A 25,680-nucleotide genomic window follows, 5' to 3' on the forward strand; every position below is an offset into this window, starting at 1 on the left:
GGACACATGTTCTACCTCACGTCTCCACTGCTCCAGGAAATCGGTCCACCACACCCCCAGCCCTGCCTCCACTGCCTGCAAAATTGTGAGCAACTATTTTCTTGATATGGCGGCAAAGCTGTACAGAAATGTCAGTTGACGTTGCTATTTCCAGCTTGCCTTGAGTTTGTGACTTGATTTGTGTATATGGATAGTTTAGGTATCAAAAGGAAAATAGCACTATTGTCCTTTTAGACCATAATGGTTAATTATACTTATGGTAAATATAATACAAACTGCAATTCTTCTTTTGACTGTTTTAGTCTTGATTTTACAGCAACTAAATTTCATATCTTTTTCACATCTGTTTGTCTTATCTTTATAATATACACACACAGACTCAATATGAGTTTTTATACTAAATGTTGTAGGTCAGCTGCACTTTGAGACTGTTATCCTGTGTACAAATGATGATCATTTCACTCGGATAGCAGAAGTCTGACAGCTGGTGCATCACATACTGAAAGATAATAAATCTTAAAAAATTAAAGATACGCATAAAAAAATAAAAATAAAATAAAAGATACACATACTAAAAGAAAATGCAGATCCGTGTGCTCAGACATGTAGGAAGTGTTATGGGGATGCAAGTTCTTACCTTCTCTGAGGCTGAGGGCTTTGGCCGCAGGAGAATCTTTCAGCACTTCCTTAACGAAAATGCCTTGTGCTCCTCCTCCTGATACACTGAAACCACGGGCTCCAGCCTCAGCTTCTGTCTCCACCACCACTTCCATGAGTTCAGACTTTTTTAGGGTCTCCTAAAACATGAAGAAATAATATATCATGCTAATTGATGGTTTTCACTGGAGTACAGCTTCAAATTGACTTTAATAGGGAAACCTGCAAGCTGACATTTTCTATTTAAGAGTCGAAATTTCTATACAGACTAGCTGCAAGTGGTCTTCAGGACATAAACAACCTGAAGGCTCTCTAGCACATGGGCGTCAAACTCCATTCCTGGAGGGCCGCAGTGGCTGCAGGTTTTCATTCTAACCATCCTCTTCATTAGTGACCAGTTTTTGCTGTTGATTAACTTCTTTTGCCTTAGTTTTAATTAAGTTGACTCAGGCTCATTAGTTGACTCAGGCCCTCTTTTTTAAATGAGCAGCCAAACAATAATGACCAGCTCACCTGTGCCCATCACACGATACCTGAAAATAAAGAAAGGTGAAGGTCTCGGTAAGGTTGATCTCTTAGGTCACCAAAACATTTTAATGAACAGAAAATCAACAGTTTTGGAAAAGTCTGCTGTGGCAGAATGAAAGCAGCAACAGGCCATGGAATTAAATAACAGGAGTAATGAACAGCAAGAATCGACTTCTCATGAAGAGATTGGTTGGAGTTTGAAATCCCAGTTTAGATGGTCATCCGCCGTCTCGTTTCACGTCTCATTTCTGTTTGGCTGTCATTTGACGAAGAAACAAATCAATTCAGAGGACTGAATCCTTCAAAACAGGGCTATTAAAATGAAGGGAAAAGGAGTCAATTAGCAGTGAAAACTGGTCACTAATGAAGAAGATGGTTAGAATGAAAACCTGTAGCCACTACGGCCCTCCAGGCCTGGAGTTTGACACCCCTGCTCTAGCAGTTTTAGTATACTGGTGAACTTGTAGATGTATCAGCTAAGTGGGCAGAGACAGGCCTTGTTTTGTTCAAGATGGACGTGTAGTCGAGTGCTGCTGTGGCGCAAACTGAGCAGGACAGGCTGTAACCTGGCTCAGGCAAACATATGGCAGCTTGTTTTATGAACATACAATGTGTATGAACCACAAAGCTGAGTTTGTCTGCTAGGGTTGAATGAGAAATGAGGTTCATGTAAGCACTGAAAAAATGTAAAAATGCAGGCATGCGCCATCTCACCAAGTGCAAGTCACACTTGTAGAAATTTCTACATCTTCCATAAAATTCACACCAACTCCAGTGGCTGTGGTTGAGCGTGAACAGAGTGGACTGCTCCACACACACACACACACATAGACATGTACAGATCACACACACACACATACATGTATTTCATAGTCAGAAGTGAGGTGCATGCAAGCTCCAAAAAATGTTAAAGTGCACACATGCGCCATCTAGTGGCTGTGGTTGAGCGTGAGCAGAGCGGACTGCTCCACACACACAAATGCACACACAGAAAGGTCTATCATTTATGTATGCCTAATTATCTTTAGTCTACACTTGCATATTTCATTTACAGCACACACCAAAAAAAAAAAAGACTGACTAGAAGCAGGCAGTGTGGAAAAGTAGATAAGTAGAGTAGGAGCTTTGGACCTCAAATCTTAAAGTGAGCAGCTTAACATTTATTTTTCTTAATTTGGTATGTCTTCAGTTTTTGAAAATGACTGAAAAGCATCAATTGCCTTCATAAGACTTCCCTCACCGAGTGTAGTGGCTGTTTCCTTAACCTTAATTCCTCATATTGTAATTTTTATGTATTTTAAAATAAAGACATAGCAGCACTAGAAAAAGTCCAGAGAAGAGCAACTAAGCTGATTCCAGGGCTACAGGGAATGAATTATGAAAAAAAGAGTAAAATAGCTGAGCTTTTTCAGTATAAGCAAAAGAAAATTAAGAGGAGACCTGACTGAAGAGTTTACAATTATGAAAGGAATTAGTCTTGCGGATCGAGACTGTTATTTTAAAATGAGTTCATCAAGAACACCAAGACACAGTTGAAAACTTGTTAAGGGTACATTTCACACAAGCAATAAGATGTTTTTCTTCACCCAGAGAACCAAAGACACTTGGTATAAGTTACCAAGTAGTGTGGTAGACAGTAGGACTTTAGGGACTTTCAAAACTCGACTTGATGTTATTGTGCAAGAATTAAGTGTATAGGACTGGCAAGCTTTGTTGGGTTGCACGGCTTGTTATCGTCTAAATTTTTCTAATGTTTCTATTATTATTGACATCTCGGGGGCACTTAGACTATTCATTTAATGGAATGTGTGATGGGACTTTACCTAAGTTAGGATAATCCCTTTAACGTTCTGTAAAATAAACTAGAACAATGCACATACTGATTGTGTGATACCTTTATATTTGTATTCACTCACCCACATTTTTTGATAATGTGGTGGAGGATCTCCCTGGCTTTCTTAATGACCCAGAAGTACTTCCAACTGGCCACATCACATCACATCACCAGTAGTGCTCCTGAGTCAAGCATAAAAGGAGCCCACTTCCATAGCTTGACGAGTCAGAGATGGGAGGAAGGAAGGCAACACTCATCTTGGAGCAGTAATAGTGTGTGGAGAGATGGGAGAAGAGCAGAGTTTATTGTTATACAAGGTATTTGATTTGGACAGTTTTGTGCTTTTTTGTTAAGAGTTTTGGACTCAGTAACAGCCCTTAGCTATTACGAGATCTATATATTATATATATATATTGTGAATTTTCCCTTGGGATTAATAAAGTATCTATCTATCTATTAGTGCATGGATTTATTCATTTTTTTTAAACTTTGTATGTACCCAATAAAGCAGGTGGTTTCCACCATTCTACCTTAGAGTAAGAAAGTGCTCCTTTCTTTTTAATTATACAAGCTTCTCACAGTTGTCATTGTATAGCCAGTTCATAGTCATTTTTGAAAAATCATTTTTGGAGGAAGATGAAAAAACACCAGCTCAAGTTGGTTTCCTTTGAAAAGCAAGAGAAGATGGAAAAGTCTTTGGAATTAAGTCATTACAGAGCTTAGAGACCAAATGTGGAAAGTGTTCCCACCTGGATCACAGTGATCTCCGCTGGCATGGCCATGTCTTGTCTCGACAGCTGTGTCCTTTCTGCAGTGAAGCTTCTTTTAAGACTCAAGACGTGTTTCAGTTCCGCATGCAGTCTCTCCTTCTGCACCTGTACGTTTAATGCAATAAACAAGGGAATTGACATACTGTACGTGTCACTCTGCCACATCAAGAAGCTCAAATGTCATCTAACTGATGGCATTACAGCTCCACTTTATAGTTCCCCCTTTATAGTTTAAATTGTCTCAAAGGGAAGGCATGGAAAAAACTCACCACTCGCTCTGGACTCTCCTCTTCCTCTGCAGCTGCAAGGTAATGCAGGTGATGAGGAGATGATACCAAAGGTCTATCTGAGTGAGCAGATGACTGCTGGCCTTTTCTGTTCTCAGTCTGCAAAACAAACCCACAAAGGAAATTGAACTTAGGAGTAGGTTAAATCGGGGACATACGTCAGCAAAAATAGCAGATAGAAGAAACAGTGAACCCAAGAAAGGGAGATAAACATCTGACAAGTGAACTGCCATTCAGAGACCATATTATTCCTAGTGAAATGCCATAAACATCAAAAGGTCTAGCTGAAGTCAACGGCACTAAGGGAGTCAATGAGAGTGACAATTCCTCATTGTGGTATACAGTGGATGGACAAACAAATTAAACACTTATCAATATACACTGCTCAAAAAATTTAAGGGATGGCATAAATCACACATTGAATCTCGATGAACAAAATATTCAAGTGGAAAATCTTTATTGAACAATACTGTGTAATTTGTCGAGAACAAAATGATGCAACAATGGTCAATGGAAACCAAAATCACCAACCCATTGAGGGGCTGAGTTCAACAGCACACTGAAAATCAAAGGCAAAAATTAAAATCACAGGCTGTGACGATGGAGGTTCCACTTTACGCTCCCACCGGGCTTCTGGGGAGTTCTCAAAACTGACACCATAGGTAATGTAACTGGATGAGCTGAGCAGTGAAGACATCACGAAGAAAGGGGATGATGCAAAAAGTGCAAGAGTGTTTTTATTTTAAAAAAAATCGAAACAAAGTGTTCAAATAAATAGTGCAGTGCCTCAAATGATATTGAATAAATAAATAATCCATGAAAAAGGTAAAAATCCCAGGCGTTAAAACAAGGCTAAAACATGATTGAAATCCTTTTAATGACATTGGGGTCACACCAGCCAAGCTCTGCTCCTTCCCAGTCTCTCCAGCTCACCCAAGGTCTATTCAGTGGGAGAGACTTCAGGAGAGACGGTTGTCCTTCCGTCCTCCTCCCGTCTTCCTTCTCATACTCTAAGTCGGGTGGACTTTTCCCCGATTGTACCAACTCTAATTAAAAGCCTCAGTGGGAGCGATCCTGTCCCATGAGCATCGATCACTCGCTCAATCTGGGACCTCGGACTGTGCTGACCTCTCTCTTTTACAGCAGGCTGGCTCATCCAGTCTTTCTCCAATGCTGCTCTCTTGCTCCTCACCTCTTCCTTTCCTTTACCATTCTTTTTTTCTTTTTCTCCCCCTTCCGCCTCGCGCTTCTATTTATTATGGGGTCGTGGCTCAGGTGTGGCGAATAGCAGCTCCCGGCTTCAATTACGGATGCAGACGATTCCTCACCTGTGCACATAAGCAAGGAAACGCTTGCCTCACGTAGCGTCCAGGAACCCCTCTGGCCACACTACCACACCCCATCTTTAAGCTGCGAGTGCATGGTTATTTATTTAAAAACTGGGCTTTCATTTGAGCCGTGGACCTGCTATATCCCACAGGCTGATCCAAGTTACTTGAGTTTCATCACGGCACATCATAACGTTACTCAGTCTTATATATCGGAATGTCTGACACCCTATATTCCAAATCGTAACCTTAGATCCTCAAATGAGTGTCTGCTCAGAACTCCAAGAGCTAAACTTAAAAGAAGTGGTAAGGCGGCCTTCTGCTGTTATGCACCTAAAATCTGGAATATCCTGTCAATTGGAATTCGGTAGGCTAATACAGTGGAGCACTTTAAAAAACTGCTAAAAACACATTACTTTAACATGGCTTTCTCATAGCTTCATTTTAGTTTAATTCTGATACTCTATATATTTAATTTATTATCATAACTATTCATGGTGGCTCTAAAATCTGTGTTAACCCCTACTCTCTCTTCTGTTTCTTTTCCCAGTTTTCTGTGGTGGCGATCTGCGCCACCACCACCTAATCAAAGCACCATGATGTTCCTACATTGATGGATTAAAAGCCGGAAGTCTACATGACCATCACTATCAAGTCCTTCCATGAGAACCCTAAATACAAAAAGCACTGTTTTCATTTATGTTAGGTAGAATGCCCAGAGAGGGCTGGGTGGTCTCGTGACCTCAGAACCCCTGCAGATTTTATTTTTTTCTCTCCAGCCGTCTAGAGTTTTTTTTTTTGGTTGTTTTTTCTGTCCTCCATGGCCATCGGACCTTACTCATATTCTATGTTAATTAGTGTTGTCTTATTTTAAGTCTTACTTTGTCCTTTTTTTCTCTTTTCTTCATTATATAAAGTACTTTGAGCTACATTATTTGTATTAAAATGTGCTATATAAATAAATGTTGTTGTTGTGTTTATGGCCCCCAAGTTCCTGCATGCAATGCTGAAAACATCTTGGCATGCTGTTGATGAGAAGGTTGGATGGTGTCCTGGGGGATCTCCTCCCAGACCTGAATCAGGGCCTCAGTGAGCTCCTGGGCAGTTCATGGTACTACTTGGCTGCATTGCATGCATGGATTCATAAGAGGTTCTCAATTGGATTCAGGTCTGGGGAACATGCAAGCCAGTCAATGGCATTAGGGTCTTTGTCATCCACGGACTGCCTACACACTCTGGTCACGTGATGCCCGGCATTGTCCTGCACCAGGAGGAACCCACTGCACCAGTGTAAGGTCTGACATTGGCTCTACATAACAGTAGTCACATGGAGGTTTGTGTAACCCTTCAAGTTATGCGCTTCCCAGACCAATACAGACCCACCGCCAAACTGGTCATGCTGGATGATGTTGCAGACTGTATAACGTCCACTATGGTGTCCCTAGACTTCTTCATGTCTGTCACATGTGCTCAGTATGAATTTGCTCTCATCTGTGAAGACAATGGGATACCAATGGTGAAACTGTCAGTTGTGGCATTCTCTGGTGAATGCCAATCGAGCTGCACGGTGATGGGCTGTGAGCACAGGTCCCACTAGAGGCTCTCATGCCACTCTCTTGGAGTCTATTTCTGACAGTTTTGTCAGAAACATGCACACCAGTAGTTAGATGGAGGTCATTTTGTAGGTCTCTGGCAGTGCTCCTCCTGTTCCTCCTCACACAAACCAGCTCTCCTTGTGTAATGACACATCTCCTGGTATCTACTCCATGCTCTTGAGACTGTTCTTGGAGACACAGCAAACTTAGCGACGGCACATATGGATATGCCATCCTGGAGGAGATAAGACTACCTGTGTCACCTGAATTGTCTGCAGGTACCACCCCATGCTACCAGTAGTAACAAGGACACTAGCAAAATGCAGAACTAGAGAAAATCAGTCATGAAGGATAAGAAGAGATCAATTGTGTGTGGCCACCACCTGCAAAACCATTCCCTATCTGTGGGTTGTCTTGCTGTTGCCCCTCCAGTGCACCTGTTGTCACTTTCATTTGTACCAAAGCAGGTGAAGTTGATTCACAATTGCTTAGGCTTCCTAACTAGACAGACTGGTATTTATGAAGCTTACCTGGCTTTGTGCTAAACTATGATGATTAAGTGCTCCCTTAATATTTTTAGTAGTATATTAATATCAAAGACTAACAATGAGTAGAACCATCCTTTGTCTTCAGAAAAGCTTCAATTCTTCATTTAATGCTGTCACAAAAGTCTTGAACTGTTGTATGGGTGGTGAGATATTGCACCTTTCTTTAAGATGAAAAGCTTTGGTTCTTTGTTGTGATGAAAGGTGAACTATCACCCCAATCTGAAGTCATGTGGTCTGGAGTAGGTTTTCTTTCTCTGGATTTGGCACCACTCATACTACCATCTTTTCTCACCAATCTCCCCGTTCCTGTCACTGAGAAGCACCCCCACAGCATTATGCTGGCACCATCATGCTTCACTGTAGGGATGTTACTAAGAAGGCGATGAGCAGTGCCTGGTCTTCACCTGGCATAGTTTTTGGAGTTCAGCCCAAAGAGTTCAATTTTTGTCTTATCTGCCCAAAGCAAACTCCAAGCAGGCTATCACGCATGTTTTACTCAAGAGTGGCTTCCATCTAGCCACTCTGTCATAAATGCCTGATTAATGAAGTGCTGCTGAGATGGTAATTCTTCTAAGAGGTTCTCTCATCTCAGCAGCAGACTTCTATAGCTCTGTTACAGTGACCATTTGGTTCTTGGTCACCTTGTTGACTGAGGCCCTTCTTGCCTAGTTACTCAGTTTGTCCAAATGGTCAAATTCCAGAGAAGTCCTCCTGATGGTTCCAAACATCTTCTGTTTTACGATTACTGAAGTCACTGTGCTCCTGGAAACACTAAAAGCTATGGAAATGATTTTATCCCCTTTGCCCAGCCTTTGTCTCATCACAATTTGATCACAAAGGTCTACAGACAGTTCTTTGGTTATCATGACTTGATTCCTGTCGTTATATGCAGTATGACTTGTGGACTTTGTATACACAGGGTTACTCCATTCTCAATGGCTAGCATGAAGTGAGTGAATTGTCCATGTCAGTGTGTGAGTTTTTAAATAAAAACAGTGTGCTCAGACTGAGGTTGGGGGGTGCAGTCATGCTCAGTAGCAGGGTTGAGTGACCCTGAGGTGCTGATGAGGAGATTGGCTGGAAATGCATGCACATACAGACACGTGCAGCTCAGTGTTGTAGCTAGGGGCGGGCGGAGTATGCGGTACGCCCCGGGGAGCATTACTTTTTCATGAATGAAAAAAGTAAAATTCTCTCATTTTTATCCATAAATGCTTCAAAAATAATTTTCAGACTGTACTTCTGTGACGGCATCAGACACAGTAGTTGAAAATTATGAGACAATAACAAAAATAAACATAAAGATTACACTGATAATTTTTTGGAAGATAAACAACTTATTTGCAATTTATATTTTCGTTATCAATCCGAATGCATTCTTCTTGCTCTGCGCAGAAAACATCCCCAAATATCACTTGTACACTACACTAGTTCTGATTTTCGCAGTGTAATTATATTAAACTAATAATTAGAACATGGCTTATCAGTGAGTCTATTCTATATTCTTGTCTAGTTGATGCTAAGAAATAATTATGTGTTCAAAATTATTGTTATTTCTCTATATATGAATAAATCTATGCAAAATGTATCTTAATTTTTCTCTATACGTCATTTTAGTTTTCTATTTGAATAGGTTAACATATTCAGATATGTTGGAGGGCAGCAAATTGAAGCCCCGCCCCGCCCCACCTTGAGCAGGACGAACTCGAGCTACGCCACTGGTGCAGCTCATCCAGTTTCCTTATTAGCGCTGGAGGAATTGTAATTATGCTGCTAACACCTGGTGAAGTATAAAGGTGCCTGAGTAGGAAGATCAGTAAAGGAAAGAGTTCAGAGGTTAAATTGGAGGAAAGAAAAAAGCTAGAGGCAGGTGGTCAGGAAGTGGCCCCAGGTGGAGCAAGCGGACAGCTCTCATGAGGTGGGGTCACTCCTGCTAAGCACCCAAGGAGCAGCAGCGACCAACCCCTCCAAGCGACTACTGCAGAACACTGGGGGATGACAGCTGGAAAAGAGAGCAGGGCTTACAGGGATGTCTGCTGAATCTTGAAGGACGGTGAGCAGGAACACAAGCCAAAGAGAAGGATGACTGCACTTGTCTTTGAATTTCTGCCCTTGCTGATAAGGCCTTGAAAGGCTAAGCAGAGGAGACGTTGGTTTGAATGGATGCATCGTGGCTCATGATGCTTTTCATGGACAGATCTCGACTCTGTCTTAACCTTGGCTTTTTAACCTATTTATAGGATTACTTATTTATTGAATTTTAACCTCCACCAAACACTGTTTTTATTATGAATTAATTATTGACAAATTTATTTGAAGAAGCACTGAACTTTACTTGATTTTGGAACACTTTGCTGCAACAACCAAAGCACTAAGCATGTTTGCACCATCTCTTGCTATGTATGCTCATTGCCCAGTCCATACCCAGTTTTTGTCTATTGATGTCACAAGTCAAAGAGGAGTAATGCCAGCTGTAGGCAACCCGGGCATCACAATCACCATAATGAAGTTCAAATGGAAACTGTGAAATTCAATTGCAATGACTTGTTAGATCCACTCGAGTTATCTTACACCTGGTGTGCACAAAGGATATTCTATTCCAAGCACCAACTACGAGGAAATTGGATAGTTTTTTTTAGAGAAAATAAATTTTATTGTGAGTTCTGCTCAATAACAAAATGCAAATTAGTGTATTAAAATATGCCATGCAATAAGGAGACCAGCCACCCTAAAAAATGTCACACTGTTCCAGTGTGGTGCTGAGGTGTCACCCACTACACTCTAGGTGGGTTGCCGTGTGGTGGTTGTGGTAGCATGCTATCAGTTCCTGGTCCCAACCAAAGGAGACCAGGGTTCATGTTCCCTGCTTGAAGTTTTGCGTGTTCTCCCCGTATCTTGTGAGTTTTCTCCGGGTGCTCTGGTTTTCTCCCACGGTCCAAGCAGGTAAGGGAATTGGCAATCTTAAATTGGCCTTAGTGTGTAGTTTGTGTGTGTGTGTTTGTCCTGTGATGGACTGGCGCCCTGTCTATGGTTTGTTCCTGTCTTGCACCTTATGATAGCTGGGATAGGCTCCAGCAGACCCCTGTGACCCTATTCAGGACTAAGTGGGTCTGAAAATTAATATAGCAACCTTTATTTTACATTGGTGTCAGGAAAAAAAAATAACTGTCTTCACTGTGCCAGTTATTGTGTTAAATTAATCACAAAAATATGAGAAAAAAACAACGTAAAACTGGATGTACAGTATAAGATGCAAGTCCAGAAGAGTCCTGAAAACTTTTAAAGAGCCTGGCTAGTATCGTGGTCTCAAGCACCTTCAGGTGATACTGAAGTAACTGCTGTTGCCGAGAAATAACAATGAAGAGGCAGGACATAACAGCTGTGTCCATGAACAATCCAAAAAGGGGTTGGCAGGCTGTCTCACTCAACCAATGACACTGGCACTAGGGGTACTGGTACTACTGGTGGACAAGCTGAATCACATCACATGCAATTTGTGTAAAATAATGTTTGTCCCATTTTATTCATGAAAGGCACAATGGATAGAGATTAATTTATAAACTAATAACTCATCAGAAGCAGTAATCAATAGGTAGACATATTGTAGATTTCAACAGAATAAATCCAGCTGAAGTGCAACAGGGTGATTTCAACCTACCACTGACTTTGAGTCCTTAAAGTGAACACGGTCTTCCTCCGAGTCTGGATATGAGCCTAGAAGAACAAGGAGCAAGAAAAGCCATTAACTCAAAGCTGCTGCACATACTACATACAGTATATACACTCACTGAACAACTCATTAGGAACACCTGTCCACCTGCTTATCCATGCAACTATCAAATCAGCCAATCACGTGGCAGCAGTGCACTGTCAAAAAATAAAAAGTCATAGAGATTCAGGTCAGAAGGTTCAGTTAGCGTTCATATCAAACACCAGAATGGAGAAGAAACGTCATCCACGAGATTTCAATCATAGTATGATTATTAGTGCCAGATGGGCTGCTTTGAATAATTATGTAACTGATGATCTCTTGGGATTTTTTACACACAACAGTCTCTAGAGTTTACCAGAATGGTGCAAAACATCCAGTGAGCAGCAGTTCTATGGACAGTCATTCCTTGCTGATGAAAGAGGTCAGATTGGTTAAAGCTGACAGACAGGCAACGGTAACTGAGATAGCCACTTTGTACAACTGTGGTAAGCAGAAACACATCTCAGAAGTCACAACATGTCAAATCTTGAGGCAGATGAACAAAAAGATGAGGCTGCAGAAAACCAGACAGCTGAAAACTGGAAGAACATAGTCTGGTGTGATGAATCTCGATCTTACAATAAGGATATTGAGCACTAGACAGGCCCTGGAGAAGCAGTACTAGTCTCAATAAAGAACTATGAGGCCTGAGCTATGAGAAAAGGAACTGAATACTTTCAACCTAAGCAATGGAGCAGCCTTACTGGCCTTTTCTTTACTAGGAGAGCAGTCACCCCAGTGCTTTGGTAGTAGACATGTAACTTAAGGGTCTACTCTGTGAAATACAGACCTTCCCATCGTACTTGTATGTAATCATGAAGTTGTGTAAGGAAGTAACTCATTCACATTGCAAACCTTGGCTGTAGCTGAGAAAACTATGCCAGTGATATACACTCAATGAACAAATTCGCAAGGTCACCATCCTAACACTGGGTAGGCCCTGCTCTTGCTCTTATGTCAGCCTCAATTCTTCAAAGTATGGATTCCACAAGAGGCTGGAGACGTTCCTTTGAGATTCTGGCCCATGTCGACCCGATTGCCTCATCCACTTTCTGCACATCCATGCAGTGAATCTCACATCCTGCCACATCCCAAAGGTGTTCCATTGGTTTCAGATCTGGGAAGGCCACTGAAGAACACTGAACTCATTGTTATGCTCACGAAGCCAGTCTAAGATGACTTTTGGTCTGTGACATGGTGCTTATCATTCTGAAGCTGTGACATGTTTGTGAAGGAATAACTTTGACTTTTCCTTTAAGTTGATATGAACCCCTCCAATGGGGATTCTGTGACTAATGGTTTGAATAACTGTTTTTTCGAGCAAATTTTAAGACAGAGCACTCACTCCCCTGCCAGCAATGCATCAGAACACACGTGGACCCTGAAGTACCACTCTCCATCACACTGGATCTTTGAATAACAAATATTTGAAAGGAGCCAATCCACCTTTTCTTTTTAGCACATGGAAACAACGTTCAAAAACCTGGGGTGATGGAAGTAATCCAGAATTTAATGGGAATAGGGAAGGAAGAAAAGAAAGACATTACACTTGGAAAATGAAGAAAAGAAAGTAGCACTCATTGAGCTGAAGGCAAATACCAAATAGCACTGAAGGAATGTCAGAGTTGGTGGAAAGAAGAATGTGCTAATTAATCCAAATGCTTGAGGTATACAAAGCACTACAGATTAAATCTGGACAGAAATACAAATCTTGCCAAGGCAATCAGACGACATGACATGAAAATAACCACTTACTGTATACGGATTATTTATATGACAAATGGCCACCCACCCAGCCCCTTTCTCAAACCTGCTTATCCAATATGGAGTAACACTGAGAGAAGGCCTGCTTAGCAGCTCTGTGCCCCAAACTAACAGCCAACTAAGAGTGGAATGTCACTGAATGGCACATTTACAGTGCCTTTAAAAAGTATTCACCCCAAGGAAGTTTACACATTTAATTGTTATACAACATGGATTGAATTTGGCTTTTTGACACTGGCCAACAGAAGTGAAAACAGATCTCTCCAAACTGGTCTAAGTTCTTTCCAAATTTTGTTTAACAACCACCCTAACCCGACACAGACCGACGGGACACAAGTTTCTTTATTTACAGGTGGGGAAGCGCTTTCTACTCCCCCCAAAAGGTCACAATGCTCAGAGGACTTCTCCACTCTTTCTCACCTTCCTCCACTCCTCCTCCTGGCAAGCTTCATCCACCACCTCATCCACTCTGGCTCCCCAAATGGAGTGAGGTGGCTCCATTTAAGCTGGTCCTGGGAGTGTTCCAGGTGGCTCTGCAGCTCCTCCTGGTGGCCCCAATGGAACCCAACAGGGCTGTGCCAAACTCCAACTCCCAGCATATCCTGCGGGAATCCATGGTGCCACAGCCGCCCAGGAAGGCTACCCTCTAGCGTCCCGGGGAAGGTAATGCTCTGCCGATGCTCTCTCCCCTGGTCATTCCGGCCAGGTAAGCCATGGCCACCCATCACAATATAAAACACAAAATAACTGACCTTATAAATATCCATCCATCCATCCATTTTCTAACCCGCTGAATCTGAATACAGGGTCACGGGGGTCTGCTGGAGCCAATCCCAACCAACACAGGGCACAAGGCAGGAACCAATCCCGGGCAGGGTGCCAACCCACCGCAGGACACACACAAACACACCCACACACCAAGCACACACTAGGGCCAATTTAGAATCGCCAATCCACCTAACCTGCATGTCTTTGGATTGTGGGAGGAAACCGGAGCGCCCGGAGGAAACCCACGCAGACACGGGAGAACATGCAAACTCCACGCAGGGAGGACCCGGGAAGCGAACCCAGGTCTCCTAACTGCGAGGCAGCAGCGCTACCACTGTGCCACCGTGCCGCCCTCCTTATAAATATTCACCCCTTTAATATGACACTCCAAAGTGATGTAGCCAAATGGTGTTAGAATTAGCTACACCCCTTACTATGACACAACTAAACTATCACTGGGGCAGCCAATTGGTGTTAAACGTCCCAGAATTAGTTCAGTGGGGTTTCACTTGAATGTGAAAGGTCCGACTTGTGGTGTGTCAGTATGGTGGTCTAACAAACAATATAAAGGCAGAATAACATAACAAACCAACTTCATGAAAAAATGATTGAAAAGCACAAGTCAGGGGATGGAGACAAGAAAATATCCAGGCATAAGGAAATGGAAGGAGTAGGCAGAGCTAGAAAGATGTCTACAGCAGATTGTCCACAAAAATTGAGTTGCCGCGCAAGAAGACGACGAGGGAAGGAGGTCACCAAGGGACCTTTGAGAGATTGGAGAAACTGTGCAGACAACCAACAACTGTTGCCCAAGTACTTCACCAGTCACAGCGTTATGGGTGAGTAACAAAGACAAAGCTGATGTTATGAAAAAAAAAAAAAAAAGATGGCAGAAGGCACACTCGAGACTCTGAAGTTAGCTGGAAGAAAGTTCTCTCATCTGATGAGACCAAAATGGAGGTTTTTGGCCATCAGGCTAAATTCCATGTTTGAATGATGTCCTTTATTCCCACCACGAAGCATGGAGGTGGCAGAACCATGATGTGGGGATGCTTTTCTGCAGCAGGCCCTGGAAGACTTGTGAGAGTAAAATGAGTGAAGCAAAATAAGGGAAATCCCGAAGGAAAACCTGATGCAGACTGCAAGAAACCTATGCTTTGGGAGCAGATTTGTTTTCCAGCAAGACAAAGACCCTAAGCATAAAGCCAAAGCTACAGAGGAATGGCTTCAAAACAACAAAGTGAATGTCCTGCCCTGGCCGAGTCGGAGTCCAGGTCTCAACCCAGCTGAGAATTTGTGTCTTGACAAAGCCTGCTCACTAACACTCTCTGAGCAACCTGACAGAGCTTGAGCAACTGTGCCAAGAAGAATGGGAAAAAGTACAGTGTGGAGATGTGCAGAGCTGATCGAGAGAGAGACGTGAACACACAGAGTCGAGGCTGTCATGGCTGACTGACTTGAATACTTACTTGACTTATATTTATAATTCATGCACACACATCATGGCTGCCACATGTTCCCAGTGTTCGGTGTCCTCTGAACACGTCTTCAGAAATTAACATGACGCCTGTACAAGTTGCAGTACCAGCAAAAAAAATCGGAGAGCACATCGTGATCACGCCAGAACGTGACGTCAGAGTCTCTGTTTACTATCGATATGTGACTGCAAGTCGCTTTGCAGATGGATCGATGTGTGCGCTTCTATGTTTGATGAATGGTTCAATGAGGTGGAGCAAAATTCTGACATACAAATGCAATCAAGGTGCTTTTCAAGCTTCACATATTCCCCATCATAATGATCCGATACATTTTAAAGGTCTCAAATACCATCTTCTGTGCCATCTTTCTTTTTTTTAACAGCATCAGATAACACAGCAGCCTATTTGAGCCACAGAGAAAAAAAAAATTAAGAACACAGTGTAAAGGTCTTTTTTGTGATTAAAGTGGAAATTTCGACTTTAAATGTCCACGTTAATCTTGTAGTTTATTTTGTCATTAAAGTAGAACATCGTAAACGTTGTCTTAAAACCGATCCACTTGTTACTCACCACGTGCTTCTGGGGCTTGCTCCTGAACTTAGAGCAGCAGTCGCCACACTGAGCGCATTACATTTATGACATTCCAACTCTCTGCACATTTAGAACCCTTAGATGTATACTTGATATCACTTTCGTATGTATGTTACATTTTACAAATAAGTCATTAAATTTAAACACTGAATAATGTTAATAATTACACGCGGTGGCGGAGTGGTTGCGCTCCTGTCTTGCAGAGAGTCACATCCCTGGTGTCCCCTGCCTGGAGTTTCCATGTTTTCCTGGTGGGTTTCCGCAGTGTGCTCCGATTTCCTTCCAAAGACAAAGAAATGAAGTCTGGGGATTTAGTGATGCTAAAATGACACTAGTGTGTGTGTGTTTGCTTGTTTGCACCTTGCGATGAGCTGATGCCCCGTCCAGGGACTGTTTTAGTGTCATGTCTGATGCTTGCTGGAATGGGTAGATCCCTGGATTCATGGATGTTATCATTAAAATCCATCCTTTTCAGAGATATTGTGGCAAGGTGTCCTCAAAATTTAATGGATATTTCAGGCAACTCACAACACATTGAAGCCGAATGTGTTCTCACCGTGACGGTATCTCACACTGCCACTTGTTGTAACATTCCAGATTTATATAAATTACACGCAAGTATAAACAGTACAACTTTTGTGTAGGAGTAGCATTTGCAGGCGCACATGTCCCGTGAAGCTTAAACCCAGCCTAACACTAAGCTGTGCAAGAAAGTCAAACCTAAGATGCATAACAAGTCTCATCTCCAGCAAAAATAAGGTTTAAAGTGCTTGTCAGCTAGAAAGAAAGCGCAAACCATTTGACCCTCAAAACACAATTTGGTTTGTGGAGAAGTTCTAGACAGGGCTGGTGACACCATTAAGGCAAACTAGGCATTCGCCCAGGGTGCAGATCATAAGGTAGGAAAACCCATCCACAGGGGTTAGCTACCAAACAGTCGGCTGGCGCGCTAATAAGCCTGGCCTAGGGAGCAAAATAATCTAGCAGTGGCACTGGTTACAGATTGAGAGAAATAATATCTCTAATGTATGAAAAAATAAATTTAAAAACAAGTAATTCACTAATCAAAGCACTATAAACAAACATTGTTGTTCTACAGTGAACATTAGTTACAGACTTAAGATACAATATTATACAAATATTTTTTTTTACTTTTGCAGAAGAGACAGACACAGTCAGCAGTCAGGGCCGGTGGGTTTAAATAATGCCAGCTGAGGAAAGGCACACTATTGCCACTAATCAACCAATACCCCCCCACCCCCTTTTATACCCTTACTAGGCACTTAATCCGCACTTCAGTACAATACAACAGAGTACATTCTTGGAACATTGGGCAAAATAATAAATAAATAATATTATCTTTGGAACAAATGTGAAAAAAAATGGTATTGGCTTAAAATTAAATCACAATACAAACATCCACCTTAATAAAAGGATAAGTGTCTGTTTGTGTGTCCATTTGGTTGTTATGTCTGTGTCACTCCAAAAAATGGCGTGTCACAGACATTTTTAGTAATAAAATGCATTTGTCATTCGAATACATGGGGCATCACAATCACGAACACCGTTTTTACGAATCACATACCAAATGGCATGTAGCCGACACATGCACATTGAATGTTGCACTGCAGAGATTTCAGTTTGTCTTAGATGGGTACTGTGGTACTCTGTTTCTTTGGAGAATCCTTGGGTACCACTGGCTTGACTTTGTGTAAAATGAGTGGTTGCTCATGGAGCCCTGAATGAGGCACATTACCTGCATTGTGAGGGAGTGTCAGTTACGGCACTATGGTCATGTGGGGCGATTCCCTGAGGGTGATCTGGCTGGCAGGATCCTCATTGTTGAGGACCCAAGCAGCAGGACCAAGCCAAAGCGATGGCCATGTAACACCTGGCTCCGGAAGACAGAGGGTCATTTCAGGGGGTGTGTCTGTCTGGTGGGTTGCCAACCAGGATCCTAAGCTGTTTCTTCATGTGCTGGGTGCAGCAATGTGCTGTACCACTTCATGCTCCCCAACCTGGCCTGACCTTAGATGGGTAGCACAGCTAGTAAATATAAACATGTAAATTCTTCACGTTTGCATTGCAATGGTGAAGTTGAATGCGCAATGAAACTCAAGCATTTTGCTCCTCCTGCACGCTTCTCTAAATTCTTTGACCTGGAAGCTAAAAGTCATCTGCCCTTTCTATCTAAACACACGCACTGCAAACATTAACATTGTACCTTGTGACATATGGCCAGCAGTTGATCCCGGCCAATACCCCCAAGCCGCCAGATGCAGTCCTCCCTGCGACGTGGAGATGCCCCGAATTCCAGCAGGGCATCATGGTATGTGGGGTTTTAATGTACAGCCCTGCTGGATAACGTCGGGGACGCCAGGGGATGCTGCAGGGAGGCCCAGAGACTTATATTTTCAATACAGCCCGGAAGTACGTCAAAGTTGCGAGGACGGAACAAATAAAGTACTTCCGGGCTGAAGGAAAAAGAGGAGTTTTCACTAGACCCGGAAGTTCTGAATAATCACATGGACTGATGGATCTGAAGCACTTCTGGATTTAGAGATATAAAAGGACTGTGGGAAATCCCAGCAAGTTAAGATGAGTTGGGAGGAAGAGAACAACACGTCTGGGAGTGGAGGATTATTGTGTATTGATTGATTATTGTGATTTATATGAGTATTGTGGAGTGGAGGGTGCTTTGTGCACATTATTGTACGAATAAAGTCAAGAATTGGACTTTTATCTGGTATCTGATCTGAGGGTTAAAGGGGACGACAGCACCCCATATCTGTCACAATCTGTAACTAACATGTCAATACATTCCAGAAATGAACATCATTTTACAAAATAATAACAATCAGTACAGTATATACACAATCCGATATATGAAAAATCGGAAAAATGAACACAAAAATTAGTAACTGACATTCGCCGTTTTCATGCTGAGATGCTCACAGTGTGAATTGCAGTTCTGAGACATGTGAAACGTTTAAAACGAGAATGTTTCTTACAGTTTTTTAAAGGCAGTATATACAAATTTGGCACTTAATATGTGTGCAACTGTTAACACTTAACTTTCATTTTTACTTTCTTGTATATGAAGTATAGAGAAAGTATTGTAATCGTCCAAAAATTTCATTGTCAACATTTTAGAATTCCCTGAGTCCGAAAATACAATTTTTTGAATTATGTCTCTGTGTGTGTGTGTGTGTGTGTGTTTAACTTGAGTACGCTTTCACTCAGGTCAACCAAATTTTGCATACAAGTATAAGATACAAACCGTAGATTTCTATCAACTTTTGGGCTATTTCGTTGAACTTTACCTTTTGTTCATGCAGCTGCAGAGTCTGATTTATTCAATTTTACTTTTACAATTATTGTTCAATATAATATTAATTTGATTTAATTTCTTGCTGAAGGTTCTTTAATGCACATAATATAAAAATATACTCATTGTCTTGCGGTTTAATCCTCAAATAGCCATCCCCATATCTGAGTATACGAGAAAGTCTAGGGGAGTCCATTCCCGATTTTCTTAGATTATATTTTGAAATGTAAAAAAAAATTCTTGTATAAAAAATGCTGCATTGATCAAGCTCCACCTGAGGCGATCTCCTCGTCATCTCATCCTACGTGCTGGCGCTGTCAATGGTGTGGACTGAACCAGAATCGTTTTGGTATGAATTCTATTCCCCATAAAGGAGGCCACAAAACGTGTAAACCAGAGAAAACTGAAAAGAGGAAAATAAGGGCCGAGTGGTGCAACGGAAGACAAATATTACATGGTACAGATTCAAAGACACTGAATAGAAAGCAAAGGTGCTAGTTAAAGATGTCATATACAGAGGATCAAAAATTCACGCTATCTTTAGACAAGGTTGGAGAAATTTTAAGACCCTTTAAAACTAAAATATGAATTGGAACAGACACATTATGATAGGAGAAAACGTAGAAACAATCAGGATAAAGTCAAACAAATGACAACAAAATGACTGCCACAAAAACACTCTAAGGATAAAAATAAAAGAGCATAAAGGAAAGCAGGGCAGTTAGAAAGCTGATGCCCCATAATTTTATATTTATTTTTGCACAGACTATAGATGAATGCACAAAAAAAAACACACAAAACTGATCAGCATTGACCTGCTTTTAATGGTTGCAGAGGGGCAATTACTAGATGGTATACAGAGGATTCAGACGTATCAGACGCCTTCACTTTCTGCACATTTTTCACTTTGTCAGTATGGGCTTTTAAGTGTAGATTGATGAGCAAACTCATCCATATAAAATTAAATCTACAAAACAATACAGTGGGCAGAAAGTGAAGGGATCTGAATACGTTTGAATCCACTGTAAAGTTATTTTAATGGTATTAAATTCTCATGATTTCAAATGCAAAAACAAATGTCAGTGTTCTTAGAAGTATAACTAGTTCTGAAGTAACACAATTGAAATGGCACATGTCTGCGAAATGCCTACTTTCCTTGTACTATTTTTTGAATTAAATTTGGCTCTGCTAAATTAAATGGTGGATGCCTTCTATAAAGTTTTAGATCAACCCTTCCAGTATATCCCTGGGATTTGTAAATATATTGGAAGATATAAAGAAAGCGTTGACCAGTCAAAATGTATTTTGGAGGATTGTTTCCTGCTTTGTCCCTTTGGTTGCCCAGACAGGCTCTGGAATATAAACAGAAGAAAAAACTACTGTGGTGCTTGTCTGGCAAAGCCACATGGCAGGAGGTGACTAAACGGTGACTGCTGATATAACTGAGGTGAACTGCAATGGATAGTAGAGGGCATAACTGTGTAACTGCCAATCTAGTGGATGTTATAAGTATAAAGGGAAAGTTTGCAGCTATTTAAAAAGCTACGAGATAAGAAACACAAATGAAAAACATGCCTTCTTCTTGAAAAAAGACTTTTTCATTCCCTTTACACTCCTATGGGAGCAACTGCTCTGAAGCGCCTCCATCACATTCCAAAGAGACCTTGTCATATTACCGAAGGGCACTGATGCAATGCATATGCAGGCATCTCTACTATGTCAGTGTACAGAGTATTGAATGTCACTGAGTGGTCACAAACATGTAGCAGAAGGCGGGTTTGGGCATTGTGGAAAGAGAGAGGAGTTGGTGGTGTTATGAAACTCAGCCATGGTGGGACAACAAAGAGCTAAATTTCTATAGAGATTCTCCCTTAGCCAGTATATCTGCATGGTCTTCATTTCCTTTCCTCTACATACTGTGTAACATTACATTTTATATATCATTGCGATTTAAATAATCTATTCTGTTGACTATCTGCGGTGAGCTGGCGCCCTGCCCAGGGTTTGTTTCCAGCCTTGCGCCCTGTGTTGGCTGGGATTGGCTCCAGCAGACCCCCGTGACCCTGTAGTTAGGATTCAGCAGGTTGGATAATGGATGGATGGATGGAATGTACTTTTGGTTACAGAGCTCTGTCCTTTCCTAAAGTATGACCAGCAATGAATGTTGACCTCAGGTTGAAGAGCTGTTTAAATATTCAGGTGACAATGTGACAATGGCACTGGAAGTGGCATCAGCCATTCTACTGTGGTTTTTCGTTCACTCTGAAGAAAATGGAAACTGCATTAATTCTGGAACATCACTTTTTTCCTTGCCCCCGAAAGTACCTGCATCACTACCCATGAGGCACTTCCTATCCTTGTGTGTAAGATGATAGATAGATAGATAGATAGATAGATAGATAGATAGATAGATAGATAGATAGATAGATAGATAGATAGATAGATAGATAGATATGAATGAATGAATGAATGTTGGCTGAAAGTCCTCAGTGTTATTGTGTCAGAAAGAGGATGTGCTATGTTGTTCATAATGGTACTCAGCTTTGTCTAAATTGTCTTCTACACTACTACCATAAGCAGGTCCATTAAAGGGCTTCTTGTGACAATGGCACTGGAAGTGGCATCAGCCGTTCTACTGTGGCTTTTTGTCCACTCTGGAGAAAATGGAAACTGCATTAATGCTAGAACATCACTTTTTTCCTTGCCCCTGAAACTACCTTCTTCATTACCCATGAGAGACTTCCTATCCTTGTGTGTATGACGATAGATAGTTTTCTCACACATGGGTGTCTGCTGAATAATATGTTGGCTGAAAGTCCTCAGTGTTGTTGTGTCAGAAAGAGGATGTGCTACATTGTTCATAATGGCATTTCGCTTTGTCTTCATTGTCTTCTCCCCAACTACCTTAAGCAGGTCCATTAAATCTCCCATAACTGAGCATGCCTTCTTATTGAACTTGTTTATTTGGTGGGCCTCTCTTGAAGTGATGTTACTGCATACTAAAGCTGAGAAAATCCCACTGGCTACCATAGCGTTATAGAACACGTACAGGACGTCACTTCCCACATCAAAGGAGCACAGTCTCCTAAGATAAAATAGTCTGCTCTGCTCTTTTAAATATTGTTACTCTGTCTTACGAGACCAGTCAAGCATGTCATTGATGTGAACCCCCAAGACAGATTGACATTATCCATTCTTTTGCTATGGCATGAACACAAGTCCTGGCTTAAAGACCAGGGCCAGACACTCCTATTGCCAGCTACAGAGTCTCAGTCTCCACGACGGGGTGTCTCCACAGAATGCAGCTTTGTGCCTTATCTGTTAAGATGATTGATACCAGACCCCAAACCATCACAGGGACATCTCTTGGAAGTACAAACAGGGCATCCAAGTTCCAACAAAGATCCATAACTCAAGGAAGAGTAACATTGATGGACAGAACTTTGTAAAATGGGGTCAGACCAGACTAGGGAGCGTATGTGCACCCTGGGAAACCAACAGCAAGACCTCAATTCCTTCTTTTTCTTCTCTCTCTTGGAGAGCAGCAGTGGCTGCAGGTTTTCATTCTAACCATCTTCTTTATTAGTTTTTGCTGCTAATTACTCCTTAAGAAGTATAATTCTTTTGCCTTAATTTTAATTAACTTGATTCAGGTCCCTTAGTAGTTTTTTTTTTCTTTAATTAGCTGCCAAACAATAATGAGACACAAAACAAGCCATCACCTGACCAGCTCACCCATGCCCATCACACAATATCTGAAAATAAAGAAAGGTGAAGGTCTCAGTAAGGTTGATCTCTCAGGTCCCCAAAACATTTTGACAATGTTCTTACAAAAAACAGAAAATCAACAGTTATGGAAATGTCTGCTGCGTCAGAATGACAGCATCAACAAGCCATAGAATTAAATAACAAGTGTAATTAACAGCAAGAATTGGCTTCTCATTAAGAAACTGGTTGGAGTGAAATTAGTTGGAGTCTGAAGCCCCAATTTAGCTGGTCAACTGTTGACTTGTTTCACATTTGTTTTCCGTTTGGCTGTCATTTAATGAAGAAAGTAAATAATTCAGAGGACAGCATTCTTAAAAACAGGGCTATTAAAATGAAGGGAAAAAGAAGTGAATTAGCAGTGAAAACTGGTCTCTGATTAGGAAAAGAGTTACAATGAAAACCTGCAGCCACTGCGGCCCTCTAAGACTGGAGTTTGCCACCCCTGTTCTAACTCATGAGTCTAACTGAGCTCACTCTGGTGTTAAGTTTGGTTGTCAATAACCGGAAACCATAGTTTAGAAGGTGCAGCCGTAAAAGAGGTTGAAGCAATCCCTTTACTCCAAAGGGCAACTGTGCTGGAGTGAAAGGGTGGAATATTTGTCTGTATTAGATTTGGATAAGATTGCCATTAGTCCAACCTTACTGAGGAATCGAACGTGCACAAGCCAAAGAGAAACTGAACATAAAATCAACACTTTTGCCTAGCTGATGACGGGAGCTGACAGATCAGCAGCTAATACAGCAGGGATATCTTTGCTAGCAAATGAAGACACCGTGTTAGTGAAAATCTTGCAGATAAATTGCAGTATCGTCTGCATCCACAAGGTATGACCTGAGGCGAAGAAGGAGATGAGCTCCTGAATAATGAAAGAAACCTTTTAAAAAATGTGTCCACATGCCTGTAGGAAGCCGAACAGTAAAGAATCAAAGCATTGCTTACCTCAGACCATAAATACAAGTACTTTAAATTCCAAAGAACTAGCAATTGTAACAAAGGACAAGGACAAGGCATTGGTGTCACTGTAATTGAAAGGTAATAACCTTGTGAAGGGTAAGTTCTAGCTATTATGAGCTTCTCATCCTAAATCCAGTAAGATCACACACACGTACACACAGAGGACTCTATATGGTGGTGGTAACCCAGCATAGGCTAGCTGTGAGCAAATGAATACCACAGCACAAACATGAGAAGCTTTATAACAATCCAAAACACTTAACCATCTTGAGCACATGAATCGAAAGATCAGAATTCATGTCATCTTTTTCTATTAGAGGGAAAAAATCGATCTAAGTCAAGAGATGGGAAGGAATTCATAAGATATGTGGCTTTTTCTATATGAGAGAAAAAACTTCAGCTAAGCCTTTGTTGTTTTATGTTTTGTGTTGTTATTGTCATTCATCTCTCTCTCTCTTTCTTTATAGATAATATATACTGTAATTGGAGCACGGGATGGGCAAGCATCCCGACAAGGAGATGGGAAGATGCCATACCCGGATTGGAGGCCTTGAGCGGACAGAAAGGTATCCTGGCCAAAAGAGGGAAGGAAGTCTCACCTGGACAAGGCTCCCCAAATGGATGGACGGACGTCCCAGCCAGTAGATGAATGGACAGGCGTCCGAACTGGACATAGGCATAGCATCATCCCTGTCCAGAATAGGAGAGGAGGAAAGGGAAGGACTGTCTCTGGGGGTAATTTTTCCCATCAGTTGCTAGGTGGCGGCGGCCTTTGATATCAGCACCCGTTCAGGAACCATGCCGGGAATTGTAGTCCAGCAGTGCAGCCCTGCTGGGGTCTGTGGATGCTGCAAGAGGGCACTGCAGGCAGATGTACTCTCTGTTATGTGGGACTTCCTTGTGACCGAGAAGTGCTTCCAATGGGCAACAGCCTTGGCACTGGAAGTACTCCTTGGGCCTCAATAAAAGGGACTACACTGTCTTGTCCAGGTGAGTCGGAGCAGGAAAGAGGATGAGCCACACCCAACTGCAGGACAGCAGAGTGATAGAGAGAGGAGAGGTGTTTGGAGCAGAGATAACTGGTGCATTGGTGCTTTTTGTGAGCTTTTGCATAATAAACACCCATTTATTTGGACCAGGGATTGTCTTGGTGTGTTTGTGATGGGATTTGGGGGTATCTGGCACTGCATATATTGTCATAAGAAGAGACCAGAGATATCACAAAGGTTTGGGGCTGCCCTGGCTGGTTATTTTCAGCTGAGTAGTGTTCAGGTCCAAGTCCAAAACAGAACTGCTCTAGATGAGCAAAGACGGCGGCTTTAAATGCCGCTACCGGAAGTGACGTCATCGGTGACGGAACTGCCGTCTTCATTGGCACCACAGCCGGAAGTGATGTCACCATTGGCACAATAACTGTGCAGGATTTCCTGTGAATGGTCTACAGAGGATTGAGAGAGAAAGTCACTGCACCTTGCCACTCCCTGGTCTGGCGTGGAACTACCATTATTCAGGCCCTTTAGCTGCCTCCCAATCACATGTGTGTGACAATATTATATTATATATATATATATAACCTTCATTTGGATCTTGATCTTTGTTTGTCCGCAAATGAATTAGAAGAAGAAGCACTAGATGGCAGTAGTGAGACAGCTAAAACATAGGCATTGCATTAAGAATCTCCTCCAGGCTTATACTACTGAAGACTGTAGTACGCCAGTCACACCTCAAAA

At 41.8% G+C, this 25,680-nt stretch overlaps 1 protein-coding gene across 2 annotated transcripts in view; it reads right to left on the bottom strand.

The window, feature by feature from the left end:
• Positions 1–25,680, bottom strand: part of prx (periaxin) — an 80,903-nt gene that overhangs the window by 16,047 nt on the left and 39,176 nt on the right. For both annotated transcript variants that reach the window (XM_039768284.1, XM_039768283.1), the window contains exons 2-5: positions 11,206–11,261; positions 4,059–4,175; positions 3,769–3,894; positions 638–797 (exon numbers count right to left, since the gene is read on the bottom strand). In XM_039768284.1, coding sequence (XP_039624218.1) covers positions 638–797; positions 3,769–3,801 — 193 coding nt within the window. In that variant the 5' untranslated portion in view covers positions 3,802–3,894; positions 4,059–4,175; positions 11,206–11,261. The remainder of the gene's footprint in view (positions 1–637; positions 798–3,768; positions 3,895–4,058; positions 4,176–11,205; positions 11,262–25,680) is intronic.

The sequence above is a fragment of the Polypterus senegalus genome, chromosome 11 (assembly GCF_016835505.1).
Source record: "Polypterus senegalus isolate Bchr_013 chromosome 11, ASM1683550v1, whole genome shotgun sequence".
In the NCBI taxonomy this organism is placed as follows: domain Eukaryota; kingdom Metazoa; phylum Chordata; class Cladistia; order Polypteriformes; family Polypteridae; genus Polypterus; species Polypterus senegalus.